The sequence below is a fragment of the Acanthaster planci genome, linkage group LG07 (genome assembly GCF_054643075.1).
Source record: "Acanthaster planci isolate LZ-2023a linkage group LG07, COTS_SCS, whole genome shotgun sequence".
In the NCBI taxonomy this organism is placed as follows: domain Eukaryota; kingdom Metazoa; phylum Echinodermata; class Asteroidea; order Valvatida; family Acanthasteridae; genus Acanthaster; species Acanthaster planci.
The window spans coordinates 955911-979267 of NC_141783.1; the positions used below are offsets into that span (position 1 = coordinate 955911).

At 41.8% G+C, this 23357-nt stretch overlaps 1 protein-coding gene and 2 long non-coding RNA genes across 5 annotated transcripts in view; 1 reads left to right on the forward strand and 2 right to left on the reverse strand.

Moving 5' to 3' along the window:
• Positions 1-2519: 2519 nt before the first annotated feature.
• LOC110987041 (uncharacterized) lies at positions 2520-9000 on the forward strand. 2 transcript variants are annotated; one of them, XR_015425905.1, is made up of 4 exons: positions 2520-2756; positions 3764-4057; positions 5561-6430; positions 7667-8999. It is a non-coding gene; the product is annotated as an uncharacterized LOC110987041 (long non-coding RNA). The 2 variants fall into 2 exon arrangements; XR_015425906.1 differs by having other exon boundaries at positions 2523-2614; positions 7667-9000.
• LOC147798499 (uncharacterized) lies at positions 7200-9328 on the reverse strand. Its single transcript, XR_015425923.1, has 2 exons — positions 9165-9328; positions 7200-7827 (listed from the first exon to the last, which is right to left on the reverse strand). It is a non-coding gene; the product is annotated as an uncharacterized LOC147798499 (long non-coding RNA).
• A 1723-nt stretch (positions 9329-11051) lies between these two features.
• Positions 11052-23357, reverse strand: part of LOC110987012 (dynein beta chain, ciliary) — a 61703-nt gene continuing 49397 nt past the window's right edge. For both annotated transcript variants that reach the window (XM_087139009.1, XM_087139008.1), the window contains 12 exons: positions 22955-23159; positions 22060-22365; positions 21298-21468; positions 20282-20404; positions 19666-19859; positions 18627-18903; positions 16918-17055; positions 16221-16502; positions 15646-15765; positions 14546-14788; positions 13870-14052; positions 11052-13536 (listed from right to left, as the gene is read on the reverse strand). In XM_087139009.1, the coding sequence (XP_086995135.1) occupies positions 12919-13536; positions 13870-14052; positions 14546-14788; positions 15646-15765; positions 16221-16502; positions 16918-17055; positions 18627-18903; positions 19666-19859; positions 20282-20404; positions 21298-21468; positions 22060-22365; positions 22955-23159 (2860 nt within the window). In that variant the 3' untranslated portion in view covers positions 11052-12918. The remainder of the gene's footprint in view (positions 13537-13869; positions 14053-14545; positions 14789-15645; positions 15766-16220; positions 16503-16917; positions 17056-18626; positions 18904-19665; positions 19860-20281; positions 20405-21297; positions 21469-22059; positions 22366-22954; positions 23160-23357) is intronic.

The window sequence follows — 23357 nt, forward strand, 5'->3', positions numbered from 1 at the left end:
GTAAAGCATTTTCAAAACTCAATTTTCTGCTGGTAGATTTTAGGGTTTTTGAAGTTGCACCACCCCTTTTCATAAAACCAAATTTTCTGCTAGTAGAATTTTGAGTTTTACTTTGACGACAGCGGGGTGGTCCTGAAGTGGACAAGTTGAAAAATGACAGGACCGCAGCGCCCTCTACGCCCAGAATGGAACGGTCTTGGGAAGATGGGTATAGTCTGATCTCACGGATGCCGTCACAGCTTTGAAAAAAAAATGTGGACGATTCCTATTGCGATATTAAGAGGATTTATAGAGCAAATAGAAAAGCGGCCGCCCAAAGCCTGACAGTCCTCTTTGGTACCGAAAACTTCCAACTTCCCAGTGCACCCGTGTAATTAGAAAGATGATGGCGGCCTGCCGCCGGACATTTCCGTTTGAAATAACTGAGCACATGATGATATGTGTCCCCTAAATGATGCTAGCTGTAACGAACCATTTTGTCCTTGTGCAGTAGTATACTTGAATTTGTTGTGGAATGAAAAAAGTCGTGTTAAGAGAAGAAGGTAAGTGCTCTTTAATCAATTAAGTGAACCACGAGTTTCAAAAAGGGGAAAATAGAGAAAGTAAAAAATGGTAAACATTAAAATGCAGCTTGAATTTGCAGAATTAATCTCGACATCCCACAAATTCCAAAACACGTATTTAGCCAATAATTCCAATCACAAAAAAAGGATATTCACGACGAAAATAAATCTTCAGCCAGTACACCAGTCGGTCACTGATATGATATCAAAGATTTAATTTAATTTTTATCATTCAAATCTTTCTTTAAGTCATCAATACAAGTGGGCAGTTATAGTGGAGGCCTGGGTCATTAATATGAAGACAAATGATTCAAAGTGACAATGTGAAGAGATATTAACGCAATGAAAACACAAACTTGCAAGTGACGGCCCAGAGCAATCATCAGATATACGTCTACTGTGAAATGCATAAATGGTGGATTGTATAACAAATCTTACATCTGAATATAAAAAAAATTGATTGTTGCTATTTTGGCACTCCGATTAACTTCCACTATAATTTTCGTCAATCCTGGACATATTATTTTCAATAATTTCCTTTAGAATAATACTCCTCTCCGATAAATCCCATAAAATTCACATCCTTGACGCGAAGAAGGTCCGATCTTTTTCACAAAATCGGTTAAATGCAAATACAAGTTGCATGATAAAGGCCAATCACAGCGAGGGAATACCCAAATGACGCCTGACGCCCGTCAACAGATGGCTCCGCACGTTTGCAGTACTACAAAGGACCGTCACTCTGGCAGCCACTTCGCAACTTTCGTCCACATATTTTTTTTCAGGGTAGGGTGATACCAATCTTCCCAAGACCGGTCCATTTCGGTAGAAAAATGTCCTTCCAGTTTTTAACTTGTCCACTTTTGGACCAGCCCGCAGTCGTCAAAGTAAAATCCAAATTTCTGCTAGCAAAAAATGTTTTTTCAAAAAGGGATGGTGCAACTTCAAAAAACCAAAAAAAATCTACTGGCAGAAAATGGGATTGTCCTTTTTGGAAGCGTCGAATAAAACTTGCTGGCGGAAATTTGAAGTTTCCGCTGGCAGAAAAGTGAGTTTTTGAAATTGCTTTACGCAAATTCCCCAAACCCGAAAATCTACTAGCAGAAAATGGGGTTGTCTACTTTTGACGCTCCACAGGGAAGGGCTGATGACCTTGCACAGATTTTAGTGAAGGAAATGCGCGTCACGCGGGGTCACAGGGTACGACTTGCAGAGCATTGTGGGTAAATTTCTGTCAGGTGCACGAGCTCACTCAATGTTGCAGTTATCAATTCGATATTTTTCTTTTTTCTTCCTCATTGCTGGAAATATTCTCACTACACTTTATTTCATCCAAAATTGATCAAGATAGCCAATGATTCGAAATATGTATATCCCCAAAAGACACGTGATCAGAGATACTCAATGAGAAGATGAATTACGGTGATTTTTCCAAGGCCATGTTTTATCATAATCTGCCACTTCCGTCTATGTCAAAGCATTTCCATTGGTTAATCAAAAACCTAAACGCATCGCTAACAGGAAGTAATAACCTCAAGGTCGGAGGTCGCGCACAAAGTAACCAATAACAGTGCAACGCCGTGAGCCCTTCCCCAGCACCCTGTTCGACCCACGGACGTGTATAATAAAATCTGGACTCGCAATGCCCTTAATCAGCTTATAGAGTCATTGAATCCACTCGCAGCCATTTTACCGAGCCGAATACAAAGCTTTCCTGGTAATGCCCGCCTTTGTTCTTCCTGACGTCAATAGTAGGGAGCCAACCCACGCCTTTGTATTCGGCTCGGTAAAATGGCCGCTGGTTGGCTTCTTTTTCATACAAAGGCGTTGCAAGTCCAGGTTTTTTTTATATACGTCCGTGGTTCGACCCTGTTCTGGTAAATGAGCACAACTAAAAGGGCGCTGTTCAAAGAATCGACAGAAGGCGCTAATAATTTGGCCAATAGAGGGCGGCCTCTACTAAGCCTACAGAGGGCGCTGTTTCTTGAAAGTTACCCAGTTACTTCTCTTCAACTTCTAGTCTAGAAAGTGTTGATCTACATCATTTACATGTAAGTTGAAAAATGAAGGTGTCTTCAAACTGTGGAAAACTGTGTTGGCGAGTCTGAATAAGAAAATTTTTTACCAAAAGTGGCGCCAAGGCTGGATGGATAACGAAAACCGGCTTTTTACGGGTACGAGCGACGCGACGAGGTAGGCTAGGTCACATTACATGATCATGATCATGGTCTACCGCCGTACCACCGGCCTCCATGGTCTATCTTAACTTAAGTTATATTTAAAGCCAGCCCACTAATTCAAGCTCTATTGAAAACAGTGTAAAATCAGCACCGTTCAGGGCCCAATAACATGCATACCAACATCCCGGAGATTCCTGAAAAACCAATGAAATTATAATCTGGCCCCTAATCTTTCAATTTCTTTTCAATTTTTTGTGGGTTATTAAACCAGTTTCATTTTCAATTATTCCCATAAAACCAAATCACCCCCCGAAAAGTGATTTTTCTGAAATCTGATTGTGCCATTTTTCAAGTGGCAACCCTCAACTTTCTCGGGCTCTTAGGACCATTTTTCAACCGTAGTTTTTAGCCATTCTGCTCTCATATGAAAGCCATTTTGGGGGCCAAACAGTCTGCTTTTTCAAAAGATACTGTGGGAGTCAATGTTAATGAGGTAGCCTGAAATTCTCACTTGAATTAGAGGACTGCACCTTTAAGAAATTAAGAACAGACCTGATGATGACATTGACAATTATTAACCCAACATAGAACATCTGAATATTGCCCGGGTATGTTGCCCAAGCAAGACTAAACATTTCACATAATCAACCAGGCATGCCGGGGGAAGATTTTACTGTAGTATCCCAAGTCCTACCGAAATTTGTTGGAACAGCCAAATGTTTGAAACTTACTATCCAACTTTTTGGCATCATGCATGAATCATGGCATGCAGATTGGGAATTTAAGGACCCCCTAGTTTTTAGTTACTTTTACGAATAAAGATCAGCCCTGAGAAGGAGTATAAATTACTTTTTTATCCAGGTTGTCATTTGTTTCCCTTTTGAACCTCCCTTTTCACCTTTTTTCGTTTTCTTTTACAACAGAGAAATTAGTTGGTGGGTCTGAAACTGTTAGTTTTGCAACAAACTTTTGAACCTAAACTGTCTATTTTTGCTCTGTTTTTGTTTTTTGCTGACGCAGAAATGGGCAGAAGTAAAGTGGAGAAGATGTTTGACTACGTGAGCCAGGGGGAAGTGAGCAGGTTGAAATCCTTCCTCAAGAGACACCACCGCGATCGCCGACTGGATGTGAATTCCACGCTGCGGGGCAGAGCCCATCGGCAGAGGACAGTGCTGCACGTGGTGTGTGCCAGCGGCGATGACGCCATGCTGCGGTTACTGATGAAGTATGGCGCCAGAGCAGATGAACAGGACAGTTATGATGACACAACGCTACACCTCGCCCTGCAGCGGGTACTACATGGCCACAAATATGGTAATTGACAAAATTCTAATTAGAATAGGGCAGAACGCAGAATGGTTATTGAGCTCAGAGAAGTGGCATCCCATAAGAGAGACCATGGAAACAGTGACAAATGAATATGTGATTATGTTAAACAAGTTGAAACCACTTCAGCAAGATTTACTCAGCATAGGATGCTAAAATTACAACCAAGTAATTGATTTCTTTAATATCATTTCCTTTGTTTCTTCTTGGAAGTTTAGAGGAAGCTTAAAAGGGTCTATGCAATGCATTTTTTGCACAGCAAGTTGGAGGTGCACCCTTGTGTCTCAGTTCGCCTTATTTTTCTACCTTTTTTTTTTTAATGACAGGAATTTTGCTGCCTTTTTGGTTGCCGTGCTAATGCAAATTTCCATATTCATGATGAAATTTTTGCTCAGTGAACAGGCCTTGCGCTAACTTTTATTTCCTGGCTAGCCCAACGGGCTAGTAAACTGGGTATTTGACTCGCCCATTTGGAGTTTTACTGGCCCGTATGCAAAAACAGAAAACCCAAAATTGTTGTTAGCTTTAATACCAATGAAGAAAATAAACTGCTGATTGGAAAAATAAGAGGCATGATTTGCTGTATGTCACATGCACTTGTAGTGAAAGGTTTTGCAATCGTGCATTTATTATCACCAAAAGCAATACATGTGTTTTGATCTAAATTTTAACACTACAGGTAGGTTCTATACTGATTTTTTTTTCACTAGCCCACCGGGCAACCAAGGAACCAAGTCTAGACAGCCCGGAGCATTTTTCGCTAGAATTTGTATGCTGGGCTAGTACTATTTTGAGGCCTAGTGAATACTGTATATTAAAAAAAAAAAACAACAAGGATTTTGATTTCAAATCAAAATTGCACCGTCAGGTTTTTAAATTCACATGAATTCAGCATCCTGAAGGCTGCTGAGTGGGAGGCTACATAACGTTATGTCAGCCATTGATCTGTTGATTGAGTTACAAGGACAATACTCATGTATGCATCATGGCAACTTACGTGTACTTTTGACAAATGAAAACCAAAAGCTACTGGTTAAATTTCTAAAAATGCAATCTGTAGATGCATGATCAGATATGGCCTCCTTTGCTTTCTTTAAAAATGACACTTGTAATTGGTAGTTAGGTCCCATAACTATCTTTAAACCAAGTGCACGTTGTAACAATATTATCTCCAGCTACTTTTTTGATAGCTGCAAATGATGGACTGTACCTTGAAAGAAACATTCAAAGCTCAGACAGCTCATTTTTGTGCATTGTTGGAACTGAAACACTTTCCTGTTACATTCAAATCAATCAACACCCTGTCATGGAGACATTGCTGTTGTATGTCTTGTGTTGAATTTCATTTTCTGGTTTAAATGTGATGTTATTAAATAATTCTGCACAGCTCTTGAATTTGGATTTTCCTGGCCAAAATGTCTAGAGAGCTTTTGTTCAGTGGTGTATACTTGAGAAAAACATACAACTCTGTTTTTCTGTTGTTCTTTTCAGCTGCCTGATAAGATTGTCGCAAACGAATTGAGAACATTTTTCAAAGACCTGATTATCATACCATCCTGCCATCTAGTCATCCAAAGGATTGCTTAATTTATGACGAAACGGATCACCCTACAAGCCAGTCATCTTGAGACAGTCATGCTAGAAAACCAGCAACCGGCCCGTTATCTTGAGACAGTCATGCTAGACAACCAGCAACCAGCCCGTCATCTTGAGACAGTCATGCTAGACAACCAACCAGTCATCTTGAGCCAGTCATGCTAGACAACCAGTAACAAGCCCGTCATCTTGAGCCAGTCAGCCAGCAAGTCGCCAGACGCCATGCACCTGCATTCTTGCAATTCTGCATTAATCATGCAGTTAAAAAAGCATCTAGGCAAGTGTTATACTGACTCTTGAAGGCTTTTGTACTTGTACTCTCTTGGTTGGTTTCTCCAACCTCCTTTGGCATTAGTATCAAAGCTGCTTGATACTGCAGGTATATGTGAAAGTGAAGCAGATTTGGCACAGCAAATTTCCACTCAAGTTAAATTGTGTTGAACTTTAACAAATTTGCAGCGCGAATATTTGATTTGACATCACAAATTCGCATTTTGGTTTGCTTTCGCGCCAAGTTTGAACTTGCCTTTATTTTCACTCTGTCAACTTTCAACCAGAAAATGTACATCAGCAAGAGGTTTGTTTTTGGTGGATTTCCTTTTGAATGTTCCGTCTGTAACAAACATTTCTCACACTCATTTACAAGTCGTTTCCCTGGCATTTTTTATTTTTACAGGTTTAAGTTTGTTAGACAGCAGTGGCCTCCATCGCCATGGAAACAGCTATTTCCAGAAATCCATGCAAGTTCTCAGTTTTCATAAAAAAGTAAATACAAACAATTGTTCGTTGCTTGTCAGAATGGTCTACATCACACTATGCCTTAAGTTGTGACCGAACCTTACACAAGGTGTCGCAAGTTACGTTAAATAAACTGGCCTAATTTCAAGATGTATTTTGCGTCAGGAGATGTTAAATTGATCAATGGTTTTGCCCTCACACTAACGTATATTCATAACACTGCGTACTCAGGATTTGTCTGAAAGCTTTCAAGAAAACACTACACAATTAGCCCATTGTAAATCCATGGGAATCTTCAACTTTTCCACCCACGTTATGTCCGTTCTCAGTTTCTCTGGGATTCGTTGACATTTGGAATTAGCCTATTAACTCCTGGGCCCAATTTCATGGCACAGCTTAACAGCAGAGAAGTCGTGCTTAGAAAATTTTGCTGACCGTAAGCACTATTTCATGACAGTGCTTGGCATGGCTATGCTTATAGTTGCGCACGCATAGAGATTTCCGTTGTCTTGTCACTTAGTTGAGCAAATTTTCCTTCTGAGGTAAGCGTGTCTTTTGCTGTGCTTACAGTCTCTATGAAATACACGGAGCCTGTGCTAGCGTAAAATCATGTGCTTAGCTGAAATTGGGCCGTGGTGTTGGGGTTTTCCCTAGATCATCACCTGGCTAAATTCTCCAATTCTGATTCAGACTTTGAAATGTTGCGTTACAATTCAGAATTTATTTCCATGCATCAGATTATAACCAAATGCAACTTTTAAACAAGGACAGGAAAGATTACACATTTACAAATGTCTTGAATTATTTGGGATTTTTATTAAGAACTTGACGTCAGAAAAAATCAAAATGTTTCATTTAAGACATCGTTGACTAAATATTGTAGTTATATTTTCTGGGCAGTAGGAATGTTTAATGTCTTTACGCACTTCTAGACCTTTGCCTGGTGATATGATAATTAAAATGTGCACAGCAAACCTTGATACATTGAGATCTGGACATATTGGGTTCATAGCACAGTTTCATCATTGAAATGCTGATTTGGAAATCGAAATTTCTATTAATGCTGTGTGTTTTTGTCGTCAAGATGATTCGTCCAATGGAGAGATCTATCGTAAAATGCACTAAATTGTAACTGATAATTGGAGTCCTCCAATTTTTTTTTTGAGAAATTTCAGGTAAAAAGGAATATTTTATCTAGGAAGAGTTTTCACTCAAATGAGGAAGTGTTGACGTGTTAATGTCGCTACGTCTTTTTTTCACCAGAAAGCTGTCTGGGATGGTTGGTCCATGTCGCCGATGCCTTGCTGCTACAAGACTGAACATGGGAAGTCCCCAGTTGTCTCGTAAGCCTGTTGGAATCAGTCTGCTTGCAGACAGGACTAGCTGAAGTAAGGAAAGGACTCGATCTGAACTTGAAGTCATTTCTGACGGAGAAAAAGAGTTACAAATATTACATGAGCGTAAATGTTTAATTTCTGTAAATATCTTTCAAACAAGTCAAAGATAGTCTCAAATTTTACTTTTTTCGCACAGTCCAAAAGTGCTGGTAGTTTTGATAGAAAGAATTTACCATGATCAGTGCTAGGATTATTGTATTCAACAGTCTCATTCCCCAGGAAAGGTACTCTATACCCAGCATAAATGTGAGAAGTTTCATGGAAAGTTTCACGCACCTGCCTTCATGTTTGTTGAGCTTCATCAAATAGAAAGTTGTAGAATTTTAGTTTAAGGGAATTCAAAGGATAAGAAGCAGGGCTTAGTTCCTGGGGAGAATATCAAGTATATGTCTTGCCCCATTTTTATGGTAATGGAAAAAATTGCGGCAGTCGTACATGGAATTCTTTCCATTTTCTTTAAACTCTGTATATTTTTTTTAAATATTTAGTCATGATTTTGCCGCATTGATATTGACGGTGAGGTTATCTCACTGGTGGCATTGTGATCTTGGGCAAGTCACTTCATCCCTAAGTGCCTCTCTCCACCCAATGGCTCACTCTGAAACGGTAGCACCGGGCTAGTATACTCCCCTGGGAGCTGAGATGATATCAGGAATGTTCAGATGATGTGAGCACAATACGCAGGGATAATGATGATAATAACAGCGCCCTCAGCACCTTCGTGGTGGATATGTTTTGCGTTTTATAAATGGCCCTTATTATTGTTATTATATCTTCATTTTCAGTAAAAATGAAAGCAAAGCAGTGAATGCACCTCAGTGTTTCTAGCCAGAGTTTGTAAAACATTTAAAAGGGAGCTTGGAACGTAGGTCATAAAATAGTCTGGTACCATCCAAATTAACACTTGACAATTTAATACAACAAATTCATTGAACGAGATTGAGAATGGTTACCTTGTCTATTACCAAAATCAAAACTCATCAAAGCCTTCATAATCATGGTAATGTTTGAAGTGGACGAACTGCACTGTATTTTTAGTCTTTGAAATAAAATGAGCAAAAAATATCTCTGTGATTTGCATTTCTTTAATTTTGTTTTCTGTTTGGCTTTTTGCAGATAGATAATTTGCTACACTTATTTTGAAATAGGTTTTTTGGAAACAATTTCATTGAATTTCATATTCTCAGTTACTCGGCTGAGTAAAGATTAAATTTTTTTCAATTTGAAATTGGCTGACGTTTCCAACTCTTTCTGGCTTCATGCTTTGAAATATTCTCGGCTAAAACTGACTTTTTAAGACGTGATCTCTTTCTGGGAAATTAGCGATGCCTATTTTATGGGACTGGTACAAAAATATGATTTACCTTTGAAGTTACCTGTTCCTGAAGCAGATGACCACAGAGAACCTTCAACAAAAAGGAAATAGGGCTCAACTGCAGTGAAATTGGGAAGGCCAAAAACCCAATGATGAATGAATAATCATTATTGTAACCCAGGGAAACACGTGTCGATGGATTCCTTTGCTCAAACGCTGTCTTTAATAACAATAAACTGATTTGTTATGCTTGAATGAACACCAGGGAGTAGATACCATAAAATCTCAAATATCTCCCCTTTACAAGCATTTTAGCCAACAAAATGATGCTTTTTGCAGAGGAAATTACCTGACAAACCAGGCCATGGTTTCAAAATTCGAAAACTCCAAAGGAATAAAAAATTTCGTTTTTGCTTGGGGACTAGTAAGGAGTTCTATGCTGAAACTTTCCACCTTTGAACGTAGGTGGCGCTCTCTTTATTGTGGTCAAAATGCGTACGGGTGAGACACCACAATCCAAAACGAGGCTGCCGCCTTCGCATTGTTGAATAGGAAAGGTTGTGGCCTCGTTATGGATTCTAACGTAGGTGGCGCTCTTCAAAGAATACGGTCTAGGGGTCTGGAAATGCAGTCTAAACAGTGGACTTTTACGATCCAAAACGAGGCTGCCGCCTTCGCATTGTTGAATAGCAAAGGTTGTGGCCTCGTTATGGATTCTAACGTAGGTGGCGCTCTTCAAAGAATACGGTCTAGGGGTCTGGAAATGCAGTATAAACGGTGGACTTTTACGATCCAAAACGAGGCTGCCGCCTTCGCATTGTTGAATAGCAAAGGTTGTGGCCTCGTTATGTATTGTAACGTAGGTGGCGCTCTTTAAGGTTTACGGTCTAGGGGTCTGCAAATGTGGTCTAAACAGAGAATTGTTACAATCCATAACGAGGCTGCCACCTCCGCTATTCAACAATGCGAAGGCGGCAGCCTCGTTTTGGAACGTAGCCGTCCGCCGTTTAGACCACTTTTGCAGACCCCTAGACCGTAAACCTTAAAGAGCGCCACCTACGTTACAATCCATAACGAGGCCGCCGCCTTCGCCATTCAACAATGCGAAGGCGGTAGCCTCGTTTTGGATTGTACTAGCCCACATTTTTGATTACCGTTTGCAGACGTCCAGATTGTCACCTTAAATAGCGCCACCTACGTTCGAAGGTGGAAAGTTTTGCATGGAACCCACCAGTCAAAAACAGCCAACTTTTTATTTCAGCGAAATTTTTCGAATTTTGAAACTATAGCCTGGTTTATCACCAATTTCTTCCAAAAAAAAAAATATATATATATGTCATTTTATCGGCTAATTGCTTTTCAAGACAAGTTTTTGAGATTTTTTGCGTCAAAAAACGTAATGAAAGATAGCGGCGTTTTCGTAAGCCTCGAATCATTAAATATTGTCCAGCAAGACAGAACAAAAAATCCAACAAAAGGGTTAGTCTTCTTTGCAGCCGTTTGACCCATTCAGTTTGTGTGTGCAATGAGGCCTAAAAACATCTTGTATTCATGTCGTATTCAACTTGTAGTCTCCCAGTGCTAGCCAGGGATTTGTGTGCGTTCTCTTATTGCCGCACTCCACCTAGATTCTTTACCTGGCACATACTCTGCTCGGGATTCAGAGTACTTTTGTGGAATACTTCAGGGAAGCCTTCAAATCAAGAACTGCTGCCAACAACACTTCAAATTCAATGTCAACATGGAGGAATTCCTCCATTTCATACCTGTGGTTATGAATTTATCTTTCGAAATCCTACATTATCATCCTTTTAGAATTGGTATTTAGATGTGATGACTAGACTCAGAATTCTAGATTACACGTTCACATGTTCCTGTCATTCATTCTTTTTAATACAGCTTTTTAATACGAAACAAATCTAAAACTCACACTCTCTTTCACTACCATTATTTTGAACATCACATTTTATTCATCCTTTTGTAACACTTAATTTAAAGCTTTCAATTTGAAATGTCTTCATAGGCCAAAAATATACTTTGAATGTTTATAATTCTGGACGGAAAGCAGTGGTATTTAAGTCACACTAGTTTGAAGACTGCAATATTAAAAAGTCAAGGTGTTTAGATCGAACATATTCATCAAAAAACACTCTACAACCAAAAACCATCTCAAATTTGCATTCGTAGTATGGAAGTATACATATACATGGACGGCAAACTGTGTTTGTATTATGAATACAAATTTATGTGTAGAACTTGGATTTTGTTTTTCAGATTAATTTTTCTACACTACTTCAAACTTTTCAGTAAGAAATCCTACAGCAAGTATCTTTAACCCTAACACTCCTCAGTCCTCCAACAGGTGAAGGATTGAGGAGGGTTAGGGTTAATGCTCGAACACACAGATGCATTTTGGATGGAAACAAGAGAGAGATATGTACAACTGCTGAATACACACACAACCATCATAGATGAAAATTTAATATCAAAGCTAAATAGCACTTAACCATTCAAACTTCTCTGAGGTACAATTTTAGCCAAGAATATATTTAATTTTCACCCAGCGTTTGAGAACTGATAAAGTATTTTCGAGAAAAATTAAGGATGGCACCTACATTTATGTTTAATGTGCCCAATTAAACAATGCAACAAAGCTTAGTTTCTTGAATAAAACTGCTGGGGAAAACAAGCTGGAAAAGGTTGTGAACATTAGAATGATATCAGAAATATTTACATCACTTCTATGTACATCTGTGCTTGTAAAACCAGAATTCATAACGCCAGAATTTTGAACAGGAATGCACCGAATTCCTCACGCGGCTTCTTTAAAATACACTGGATATCTTTTGCATCATGCTCAGAATGAAGTTACTTATGTCAATCCAGCTGAAATCATATTTGATTATTCATTGTACTTTAAATGGTCCCTTATCTCTAACAATCCTCAGTCCTCCAACAGGTGAACGATTGAGGACTGTTAGGGGTAAACAATCCCAAACGGCACCTTATTGCATTTAAATAATGCTGTGGAACAACTGTGCTTTACACAAATCCATTTTGATAAGCAAATCTTATTGCGCTATCTACATTCAGCACAAGTGATCTACAATACAATGCGCCACATTTAGTTGAATCATTTCAATGCTGTTTGTAGAGTATTGAGGACTTTGCAATTTTTTACAATTTTGTTTTTGTTTGACTAACCTTTTCAAAGATACATCTTCGTGAAGAACATTGAGTGAGTTCACAGGGCTTCAAATGCACCTGTGTTTGATACTGCACATTACCAAAACAGAACATTCCGTAGAGCATTGTATTGTAAATTACTCCTCTAGACTATAAATGAGTCCAGTTTCAACCTTGCTGTCTCCACTTCACGGCAAGTTTACTATGATCTACACCATAACAGCTGCAACGTATGCCATAATCTAGACGATAACAGCTGCAACGTATGCCATAATCTAGACCGTAACAGCTGCTTCGTATGCCATAATCTAGACCATAACAGCTGCAATGTATGCCATAATCTAGACCATAACAGCTGCAACGTATGCCATAATCTAGACCATAACATCTGCAATGTATGAGCTGACTATAGAAAGCAGAACACTTAAAGCTTGCTAACGAAATGTTTGGTCAAACAAAAACATTAAGATAACACTTTCTTCAACATCACAAATCTGGAAAACTTTTTGGTCCTTAAAAATTCAATCTTTGTATAGAATGGATGAAAAAACACGCGAAAAGAACAAATGAATTTGTATCCATTTCTGAATGGTGTCTGCATTTTGGGAGATTCCTGGTTAGACTTGGAGCAGCAGAGCGACTCCGGCCAGCGTCCACTTGGCTGGCTTCTCTTTGGTCTTCAGGTTGAATGTCCAGACAAACGTGGGCCCACGCTGCTTGGTCTTATACACCGGACACTCATAAATGTTACGGGTCTCTTGCTTGTCCACTGAGATGCCGCGGATGAAGGTGACCGGCATGGTGGGAGTCAGCTCCTTCAGGCGAGCGTCGGCGATCATCCCCGTCTGGGTGTCCCAGCGAGCCCCTTCCATGAAGAGTCCGTGGACGTAGGCCCCCTCCCGGGGGGCACTGCTGAAGTCCTCCTTGTTCTTCTTGGTCACGTCGCACTGCAGGCACATCTTGTCCAGCGGCCACTCGTTCCTGCGGGCCATGGACTGCATGATGGCCGTCAGGAAGCTCTGGGGGTTGAAGAAGCCACCAAGCCAGACCACAGTGGGCAGGGCAAAGTCGGCCGTCCAGCTCTCTAGCTCCTTGATGCGCAGCAGCAGGTCGGCGTACCAGCTGGACAGACCCAGCATGCTCGGGTAGGCTCGCTTGCTCCAGGAAGCTGGCACCTGGTCCAAGAACAGGGCGTTGCTAAGTTCCTCCATGTCTGATGTGATGGTAAGCTCGCCCTAAAAATAAAAACAGAAACTTAGTACCAAGCATCCTGAATAACAATTCTCCCCAAAAAGTTCAGGAATATCGCTCGCGGCACTGCAAATCACAGTCAACTTCTTGAAGTAAACTGAAATGTCACTTCTAAGCAACTAATCTGTGCACATTCTGTTGAAAACTACTTGTGTATTTCATGCCACATGTACCGGATACATAGACCAGCACACACTATGTGTCTCCCTCAGTGAGTGTACAATAAGAGAAATCACTGCACGTGTGCAGTGGGCTTGATTTAAACTGAAGTCATGTCACACTTACGAACTGGATAAGGAAGAGAAAAAAATGCTGACCTTTAACCCGAGATCCAATTCCTTGAGGGAGCGCCTGATCTCAGAGGTGAGCATGTTCATGCGTTCACACTCTTGGAAGGCCACCACGATGTACGGGGTCCGCTCCTCCACTTTGCCCATGATCTCCAGCATGTTGAACTCGTCTGGCAGCTTCTCCATGATCTCGTCTAGCAGAGCCTTGATCTGTGTGAACCAATCACAGAATGCTATGAGACAGGGAAAAAGCATCCAACGCCATCTTGGACTGGTACCCAGAAGACCGTATTAAAACCTGCTACTGAGGCCATATTGCATGGCACACTGTTGCAAATCAAATGCATGTTGTGAGCGGTCTCGTAACAGACTTGGAATGGAATCAATTTTCACACTATTCTGTAATATACATGTTACACACAGCACGGCAGGTTTGAAGGATTTCCAAAATCCTTCCTAATCTCCATAATAGGCTTCATCTCTGACACTAAATCCATAATGGGGTTATTCATTCTGAAATAAAATCTCAAAAATACCAGTGGGAGCTTAAAAATGAAGCCAAGATGTAGACAACCCTGTCGGAAGTCTGGGGCTCATCATAATAAAAAATACCAGCTCAGAGAAATTGAAATAGAACACCCTGTCGGACTCCTGATGTTGGCGAAATCCGAATGTGACAATGACTGAAGGGAGTGCCCATTACCTTCTCCTCACGGCTGGTGCCTGCGCCTGCTCCAGCCCCGCTGTCCCTAGGCTGCATCTCCAGCACCACCTTGAAGAGGTTGTCGGAAGTGGTGGTCAGGAAGCCGATCTCGGCATTGGGGTGCAGACCGTACAGGTACGGGCTCTCCGGGGGCAGCACCTCGTCAATGTACAGGTGGTAACCGACGTAGTCCGAGTTGGGGGGAATGGGGAAGCCGGGGGCCAGGTAAACCTCACCGTCAAGCTGGAAAACAAAAGAAGACAATCAACAGTGAAATCTGCTTCTCCTTTGCTTGACAATAAAGCTGTTTTTCAGTACATCAACATGAGTACACTCACGAGCAATGGGAACACATCAGCCATCGGACCGAGAGCATACTTTTGCCTCATGTGGTTATTTCAACGTGGCAGAAAGGTATGACCATTTGGGCAGTGTGCATAAAACATTTTCCAACACCCATGAGGGCTGAGAGTAACGTACGCCAATGCAGCCTAATTGACTGATGATGATGTGGTCTGAAAGTTTTAGGCACTGGGAACAAGACCTCAAAACTCTCGCCATGTGAGCTGGCATTTGACAAATCTTTTGCACGGCATTTCAATGGTAAAATGTTGCACGTCCAATTTTAAACGTTGGGATTTCTTTTAATAGTTTGAGAGTTCTTGAGTGGGACAATTGATCTCACATGTTCAGAATGGCAGTGAGATTTGTGAAAGAGAAGCTTAACAGACATAAAAAAAAACCAGATTATAGTTTATCTTTTAATCTCTTCTTCGGGGGGAGCAAATTTCTTTACTTTATTTATTTCATTTCTTAGAAAACACAGGTAAACAAAACATAAATGTACAAGATGGAACAAAGGACAAAACACAACTAGTCCCCGAAGCAAAAAGAGAGACAGGAGTTTTATGAAACTATCCTTACATTTGACATTGCTGTCTTTGTCATGTTTCTCTCCTTTGAACTGTCCTTTCCATTTAGAGTTAGATTTATCATTCACCGATTAAAACGGTGAGATCTGAAGCTTTGCACTTCTGAAGCTAAAATAATGAAGTAGATCATTCACGTGGTGTTGACAACAGTTCCAATTCTGGGCTTACCATATCCGGCTGCATGTATTCCTCAAGGTAGGTCCGGCACAAACGTCGATCCCAATCATCGGTGATATGACCCCCGTACATGATCTCACCGAACAGGTAACGCAGATCCTCCCACGGTACCTAGACAACGGTAGCATCACAAGAAAATGACATTTTTTATTTATTTATGTTTTTTCAGTAGACCAGTCGCAGCACGATGGCAGTGACATCTTTTACAGGAATGTACTTTCAAGGAAAACAGTTCCTGAAGGGAGTTTTTCAAAGATCTCCTGGTAATTTCAATACCCCAACAAGCTTCAACTGCATCGAACAGAATCCGTCACGATAACACTCTTGCCAGATTCAGAATTTTTAACACAACTTTCGTGCCGCAGCATGTCCCATTTAGATACAGAAGTTTACAGGAGATATTAGAAGTGCATTTCATTCACTGGTTTAGATATTCTTTTTTGAATTTTGAATTCTAGTGCAGACAACTTGTCTTGGATGCCTGTCTTTCCGGTCACAGAAATTCAGAAGTTTTGCAAATTTTAGATGCATTAAATCGTCAATTTTATGAGACTAAAAAAACCCACCTTAGAATTTGCCTCCAAGTAGTTGTACAACACGTTGACGGAGATGGTCAGGTCGCCGGTGTTGAAGGGGTAGACTCGATTCCAGCCCTGCGGGCCAAATTTACGGCGCTCGGCCACCACGGCGTGGAAGTAGCAGAGAGAGAAGAGGATGGCCTTGAACTCGGCCTCCCGGGCGCACATCTCCAGGGTGTCCTGGTCAAAGTTGTCCAGGGACTTGTGGAGGTTGGCGAACATGCCCGTGGGGGGCTCGTTCGTGATCTTGATGGAGGCTTGCAAGATGCCCTGGGTACGAGGTGAAGAGGCGGGGGACAGGGAATTTGGTAAATCTTGCGTGGATTTGATTGGTTCTAGTCAAGAGGTACTGCTCAGTATGTTACTGTATGTTAGTATCAGTTTACCAGTCCAATCCATTGACTTTGGCAATAGGAAGCACCCTTGGCATTTTATTACGAGTTCCTGAATCAATAAGATTTCTTCCAATAATCCTGAATCCACAGCAGAACTGGATATAGGAGTTCGAACCATTAAAGATCGTTACAGTCAAATATTCTCTGCATCTGACACCTTTCCACACATCCAAACGAAAGGGTCGCAAAAATGGAGAGGGGATGTTAATCAAGTACTTGCTAGTTAAGCAAAGCGCCCTCTATAGCGCACGCACAGAGGGGATCTGCATCAGTCTCGTCCTAAGTTGTACCTGTGGTATGATGTGGCTCTCTGGAGTGCCGGCTGGCTCAGCACTCATGAAGACACGGTAGTCAGGATGGCTGCCCTCGCCGGTGGCTTCCAGCTTCTTCTCCAGGGTGCTCAGCCACCTGGCCACCAAGTGGATGTTCTAGATAAAAAAAAAAAATGGCAAGGAGACGTTTCCCTGACTGGTGGGTACAACTCAGTGATCTTCAAGGCCGAGGCTTTGACCCTCAAGCCTTAAGGCTAAGAACAAGACCCTAAAAATCAAGCCTTAAGGCCAGGGCTAAGCATCAAGGCATTACACCACTAATGTAACTTTAATACTCTGTCTGAACATAGTTCAATGATGTTGAGAAGTTCCTTGGTCCAAACGAAGCAACCCATCCCCTTAAACCCTCTGGCCTATCCCCTGAGCCAAATATGCCGAGAATACAGCCAATCACAGTTATATGGTGGGTGAAACCCACCCAACTAACAACAAGCCAAGTATTAATGATGCCACCACATTCTGACTGGTGAACCCCTCTCTGAATATTTTGGCGAAATTAACTTTGCTCCGATTTCTGAGCACAGCAGCTTCACAGAATTTGCTCCGGGATGAAATTTACAAAGTCTTTACATCAGACCTAACTCTGTGACAATTGAATGTGTGCATGCACGTCAGTACTTAAACCTTATTCTGCACTGCCCCAGACACTCAACATTTGCCTTGGCAATAAACACAGCAGCTCGGGAAACTGTAAGGTTCTAGTTGAGCACTATTTGAGTACCCAGTTCACTGTCAAATATGGAACTAAATTTGGAGCGAAAAGTTCGACATCAAGGTCCTTTGCTCTGGAATAAAATTACCCCAGTACCATACTTTAGAAGTATACATGGTTTTAAAAAGTACTAGAAGAATATCCTCCTTCCCAGTGTAATATAGTTTATTTCCCCTGTAAAAAAAAATATAGTTTATTTCCCCTGTATTGTACATGTATTTGGTGTATGTATGACATTTCTATTGCGCATTTATAACCTTAATAATGAAACAGTCATGTCTAGAATTGTATCATTCCTAAGATGTTAGGACAAAGAAAATCTTGCTTAATTCTAACGTTCAGCTGTACCTTCAGTTATCTTACTGTCTTTACTCTCTCTTCTGTTTTTAGTAATTATAGCCTCATGTGGATTTTATTATAACAAACAAGGAACCAGGCCATGAATAAGCCTTTTGCTTTCTGTCTGGTATCCGCCATTCACCATCTATTATTTCATTCTGTAATAACATCGCTTCTTCATGTTCTAATTATGATGTATGGAAATAAACCAAACCAAACCAAACTATGCGGAAGAAAACGGACACCGGATGGTATAAATGCGCAAAGGTAAGATTACAACATAAATTTCAGACTTTAGACACTCCCAATTTTTTCTACAGACATAAGACTGGTGTGTTTTAAACTTGCTGAGCACATAGTTTCTAGGGCAACTTCCTGGATCTGTAAGTTAGAATTAGCATATAAATTTAAGACTTCAGACACTCCAAGTTTTGTAAATATTATAGGTTTTACGGATTAAACAGTGATGGTCAGGAGTTATCATTTTATTTAGTAATCTTTATTTTGGCATTAAAGTTGAGACTAAAAAGTACTCAACTGCAACACTTTGAAACTGCTCTGATTGCTCATGAACTCTTGAGATTTTTAATCAATTTGAGCGACTCAATCCACTGACCTGAAGAATGACCCAGTGGCCTTCCTTGGCAGCCAGGTCCATGGACTGCTCGGCCACAATCTCCTGGCCCTGACCAAGCGACACGTTGTGGAAGTTCTTGTTGTCGAAGGTGAAGCCCAGCTTCTTGCCCAGGGCTTCCACGTCCTTTAGCGGGTCCACGCCCGGCGACAGGATGAAGAAGACAGGCGTGGCCGGCCCCGTCTCCTCGAAGGACTTGGCAAAGTCCATGGGGCGGTTCTCCACGTACTTCGTGCCCAACTTCTCCTCGATGAAGTTTCTGGATCGAGGATAAAAATACAAAAAAATCATTCAGTGCACGCTCAATTTGCTCACTTTCTCCTTTCTGTACAATCGTGTCAGTCAGTGTGAGGACCTCCGACAGGACGTGCCTTCATCCACACAAAGTTTTCCCCTCTCTAAAGAACAGATTTAGAGCGATTTTGGGGTAAGGGTTGTCTGCCACAAAATTAAGGGGAACAGTCAAGGAAATCGTCATAAAAAATCTAGCTCAAGAGAGGGTTCATAGTTGGGTCACGCCATGAGGTTGGGGCACAATTTGTGACGGTGTCGGTGATGGGTTCCGTAAAAATGAACAGTTACTTCCCTGCGTGTGGATTCCCAATTGACATTGTTATACATCTTGCAAGGCTGAATACAGAGGTGTGTGTTATTTTTACAGAGTAAATGACCTACTCTACAGGTCAAGACAGGTGGTAAAAGTTTTGGATATAACAAGGACACCGTCACAAATTGTGCCTTAACCTCAAGGAATGACCCAGTTACAAGAAAAATGAATATTTCCACCGAGTTTTCTTTATAATTATTCAAAAATGAAGGAACACCGACACAAGGTAGGCACCAACATAGTTGAACTTACTGGCTTGTCCCAAGTGAGAATACACTCACTTGTCCCAAGTGAGAATACACTCACTTGTCCCAAGTGAGAATACACTCACTTGTCCCAAGTGAGAATACACTCACTCGTCCCAAGTGAGAAAACTACACTGAAAAACTTCCTTCTTTGTGTGGTTCCCTTTACCTGACGGCATAGGTCATTCTGTCTGAGCGTAGGGCCCGCATCATGCACAGCTTCTGCAGGGAGGACTTGTTCTTCCACTCCTGGGGGAATTTCTCCTTCTCTGGGCACTCGCTCTCCACGAACTTCTTCCAGCGTTTGGCCGAGCCCTCGATGTCCCTGTCCAGGTTACGGAATTCCTCCATGGCGGCGAGGGACTAGAAACACAATCGACAACCATTTGTGAGTTTTCAAGTTGATATCAAGTTCGTATGCTTGTGTCATGGCTGGCTACATTATATACTTCTGACAGGGTTCCCACAGAAATATATCGGAAAACCAAAGTCCTTGACTTTTCCAGGAATTTCCAGGATTCAATATGACAATTTCCATGATATTTAATGCCATTTATGAAAACAAAAGTTGTTAGGCGTTATGAACTGGAAGATGGCCATAGCTACTACTACGCAGACTGACAACGATAGCCAGTCAACTTATGATTATTCCATTATCAAATCACATAGGGTCTATTAAACATAACCATTCCATGATCTTGATTTCCATGACTTGTTTTCCTCTGACAACTTTTTTCTCCAGGACATTTCATGATTTCCCGTTCCTGGCCTTGGGTTCTCCTCACCTTGATGGCACCCCAGGCTGAGTTGGACAGGAAGTCCACGGGGCTGGTGACGTTGACCTGGGAGGGGAAGCGCAGCAGGAAGTCCAACTCCAACGGGTTGATCTCCTTCTTCATCAGAAGAATCTGCAGCAACGAACAAAAGAACAGCTCCACTGCTAAAAACACATCCTGTAAGAGGCACATTCTGATAACACATCCTGTAAGAGGCACATTCCGATAACACATCCTGTAAGAGGCACATTCCGATAACACATCCTGTAAGAGGCACATTCCGATAACACATCCTGTAAGAGGCACATTCCGATAACACATCCTGTAAAAGGCACATTCCGATTACGCAGAACATGAAACAGTTACATTCCTCTCAAAAATACTACGGGGGGAAAATGCACAATCCAACAGGTGACAACTTGAGATTATACTTCTGAGGTACGCCCAAACTACCTGGGCCCAATTTAACGGCGTTGCTTAGCATGTGATATCAATCTTACAGAGGCTCCGTGTATTTCATGGAGACTGTAAGCAGTAAGCACAGCCAAAGGCATGCTAACCTCAAAGGAAAGATTTACTTAAACTTAGTGATGTAACAATTGAAATCTCTATGCGCGCCCAAACCGTTAGCACGAGCACGCCAGGTGCCGCCATGAAATAGTGCTTAAGGTTGGCAAATTTTCTGCTGAAGTTGCTAACTTTTAAGCAGCTCCGTGAAATAGCACCCGTTAAAAACTTCCTGAATCCTCGATGTAAACCTCAATTACAGTATGGTTAATTTCACATGCTTTCAACCATTGGGCTGACACGGTGGGCACGTAAACGCCCCTCGTTTCTTTTCCCCAATATCGCATCAACACATATCGCCGCACTACACTTTCACTTCTCCACCAAGATTCAACCAGCGCACGCCCAAACTGTGAGTGCGCGTGGGCTGAACGACATTTTGAAAACAGATCCGCCGCGCGGGCTGTATAGCGCCCTCTGCCGTTCATGCACAGATGCCAATGAGCAGCTGGACTGACCTGGAAGGCAACCTGGGTGGTGAAGATGAGCTTGTCCTGCTCAAACAGCCCCCTGGTGGTGTAGATGAAGACGGAGTAGGTGATGAAGTCGATCAGGTTCATGACGCGCTCCTTGACGTCCTCCGCCGGCTCGGCTCTCTCAATGGCCTTGGAGAAGACCACATTGAAGGCCTGACACGACAAACGATACGATAAATTGATGGTAATTTATACTCCAAGTGATAAAACCGGTACGCCAGACAATTGAATATATATGAGAAATCAACTTATGTTGACGAGTATTTAGTCTTTTCATGGGTAACCAAGTCATGTTTTCTTGAAATGATGACCACTTGATCAAAACCATTGTATAGGGTTAAGTCAAAAACACGCAGTTTACTGCTGAAAACATGAACACTGAACGGAAAATACATCAAAGGAAATCACAGAGTTTGGACGATCAGAATCTTGTGAAAACTAAAACTTTACAAAGTTCTCACTCAGTACTTTTCAAGTTCTTCTGACTTCAGAACCAAAGTTTAATAAACGGGTATTGTTGTTTATCCAAGATCCAGGAATTGTTTCCTTCTGTCACTAATTTAATGCTGCCTACTCTTAATGAGTCTCTCACTAGGTTCAAAATGAAAAACTCAGTATTTGGCAAGGACAAATACTCGGAAAGTACTCGACTACAGCACTACCTGAGTACAGGATCCATGATTATTAAATGGTGTAACATACTGTCAAATTGTCCAAGAAAACAGGGGATAGCCTCTTGATTACCTTGAGGGAGAACTGGTAGATAGGGTTGATCTTGTTCAAGTCATTCAGGATGAAGTAGAGCAAGGAGGCTCGTGCGGCCGCTGGCCGGTACAGCTCCCTGGCCTCATTGATCTTGACCTCCGTCACCTTGGCCTCTTCCACCTTGACCTCGATCTCGGCGGCCGTGCGCTTGGTGGTCTCCAGGTTCTCCACCAGGGCGGTGTCGCCCAGGAAGTTGCCCTCGGCTGAGGAGAGGCGGGACAGCAAGTTGTCTTCCAGCTCCTTTAGGATGATCTTGAAGTCGTTCTGCTGCTTGGTCAGGTCCGACTACCAAAGGCAACGAGTAATTTCAGGTCAGTTTTTGAGAGGTTTCAGAGACTGCAAGGGTGTATTTTTTTTCATTTGTAAATGGTATGGGGTCCTATCTTGCCTGGTATAATGCTAAAATTTTGAGCACTGAGGAGGTCAAAATTAATGAACAGATATTAAGAATAAAAATCCCTAGAAATTCAATGGCTACCTGCTTCACAGAGAAGCTGTTTTCCGTTAAAAAAAAAGAGATTTCGAGGAACTGTGTTCCTGAAATGCTGGTTTTGTTCTGAGCACTATTACAACTTCTGTGAAACTGGCCCAGACGCTGGGCCAATTCCCCAACATTCCTAAACCCCAAAATCTACTATTCTACACTTGAAAACCACACCTCAAGAAGCCAAGCCTGGTATCTCAAGCTGGTTACCAGTTTATTAAAGTTAGCGTGAAACTGAGCCTGTGCTACTTTTAATCAAGTCTGGCATCTTGAATTTCTCCAGGCCCATGCACCAGACTACTTCAAAACTCAACCTCACGCTCAGCCTTACAGTTCTTTATAGACGCATCAAATCCAAGACAGCTACCGAGAGACATTCAGGTCTGGTACCTTGAGTTTCTCCAGGTCGGGTCGTTCCTGGGCCACCACGTTTGCCAGTAGCTGGTCCTCCAAACCGTCCCGGGTGACGGTGAAGTTGATGAGGGTGGTCTGGGCCTGCATCTCGGGCTTGTAGTGGGGGTTGGCCAGCTTGGTGTGCAGGATCAAGCGGAACAGAGGGTTGTACTCAACCTCCTTCTCGCCGATCTTGATGTACCTGCAAAAATGGCGTCATCAAACCGTCAGCACAAATGAACCGGTTCGGTATTCCAGCAGCACATGCAAAAAGGAGGCGTGTATACCCATCCTCGTAGTTGAGGCTGTAAGCTTGGACGTAAGCCAACTCACACCCACTGAACATGCTGGAGTAGACTGGCATCAGGTGCTTTGTTCTTGAATTGCCACGCCTTTTTGA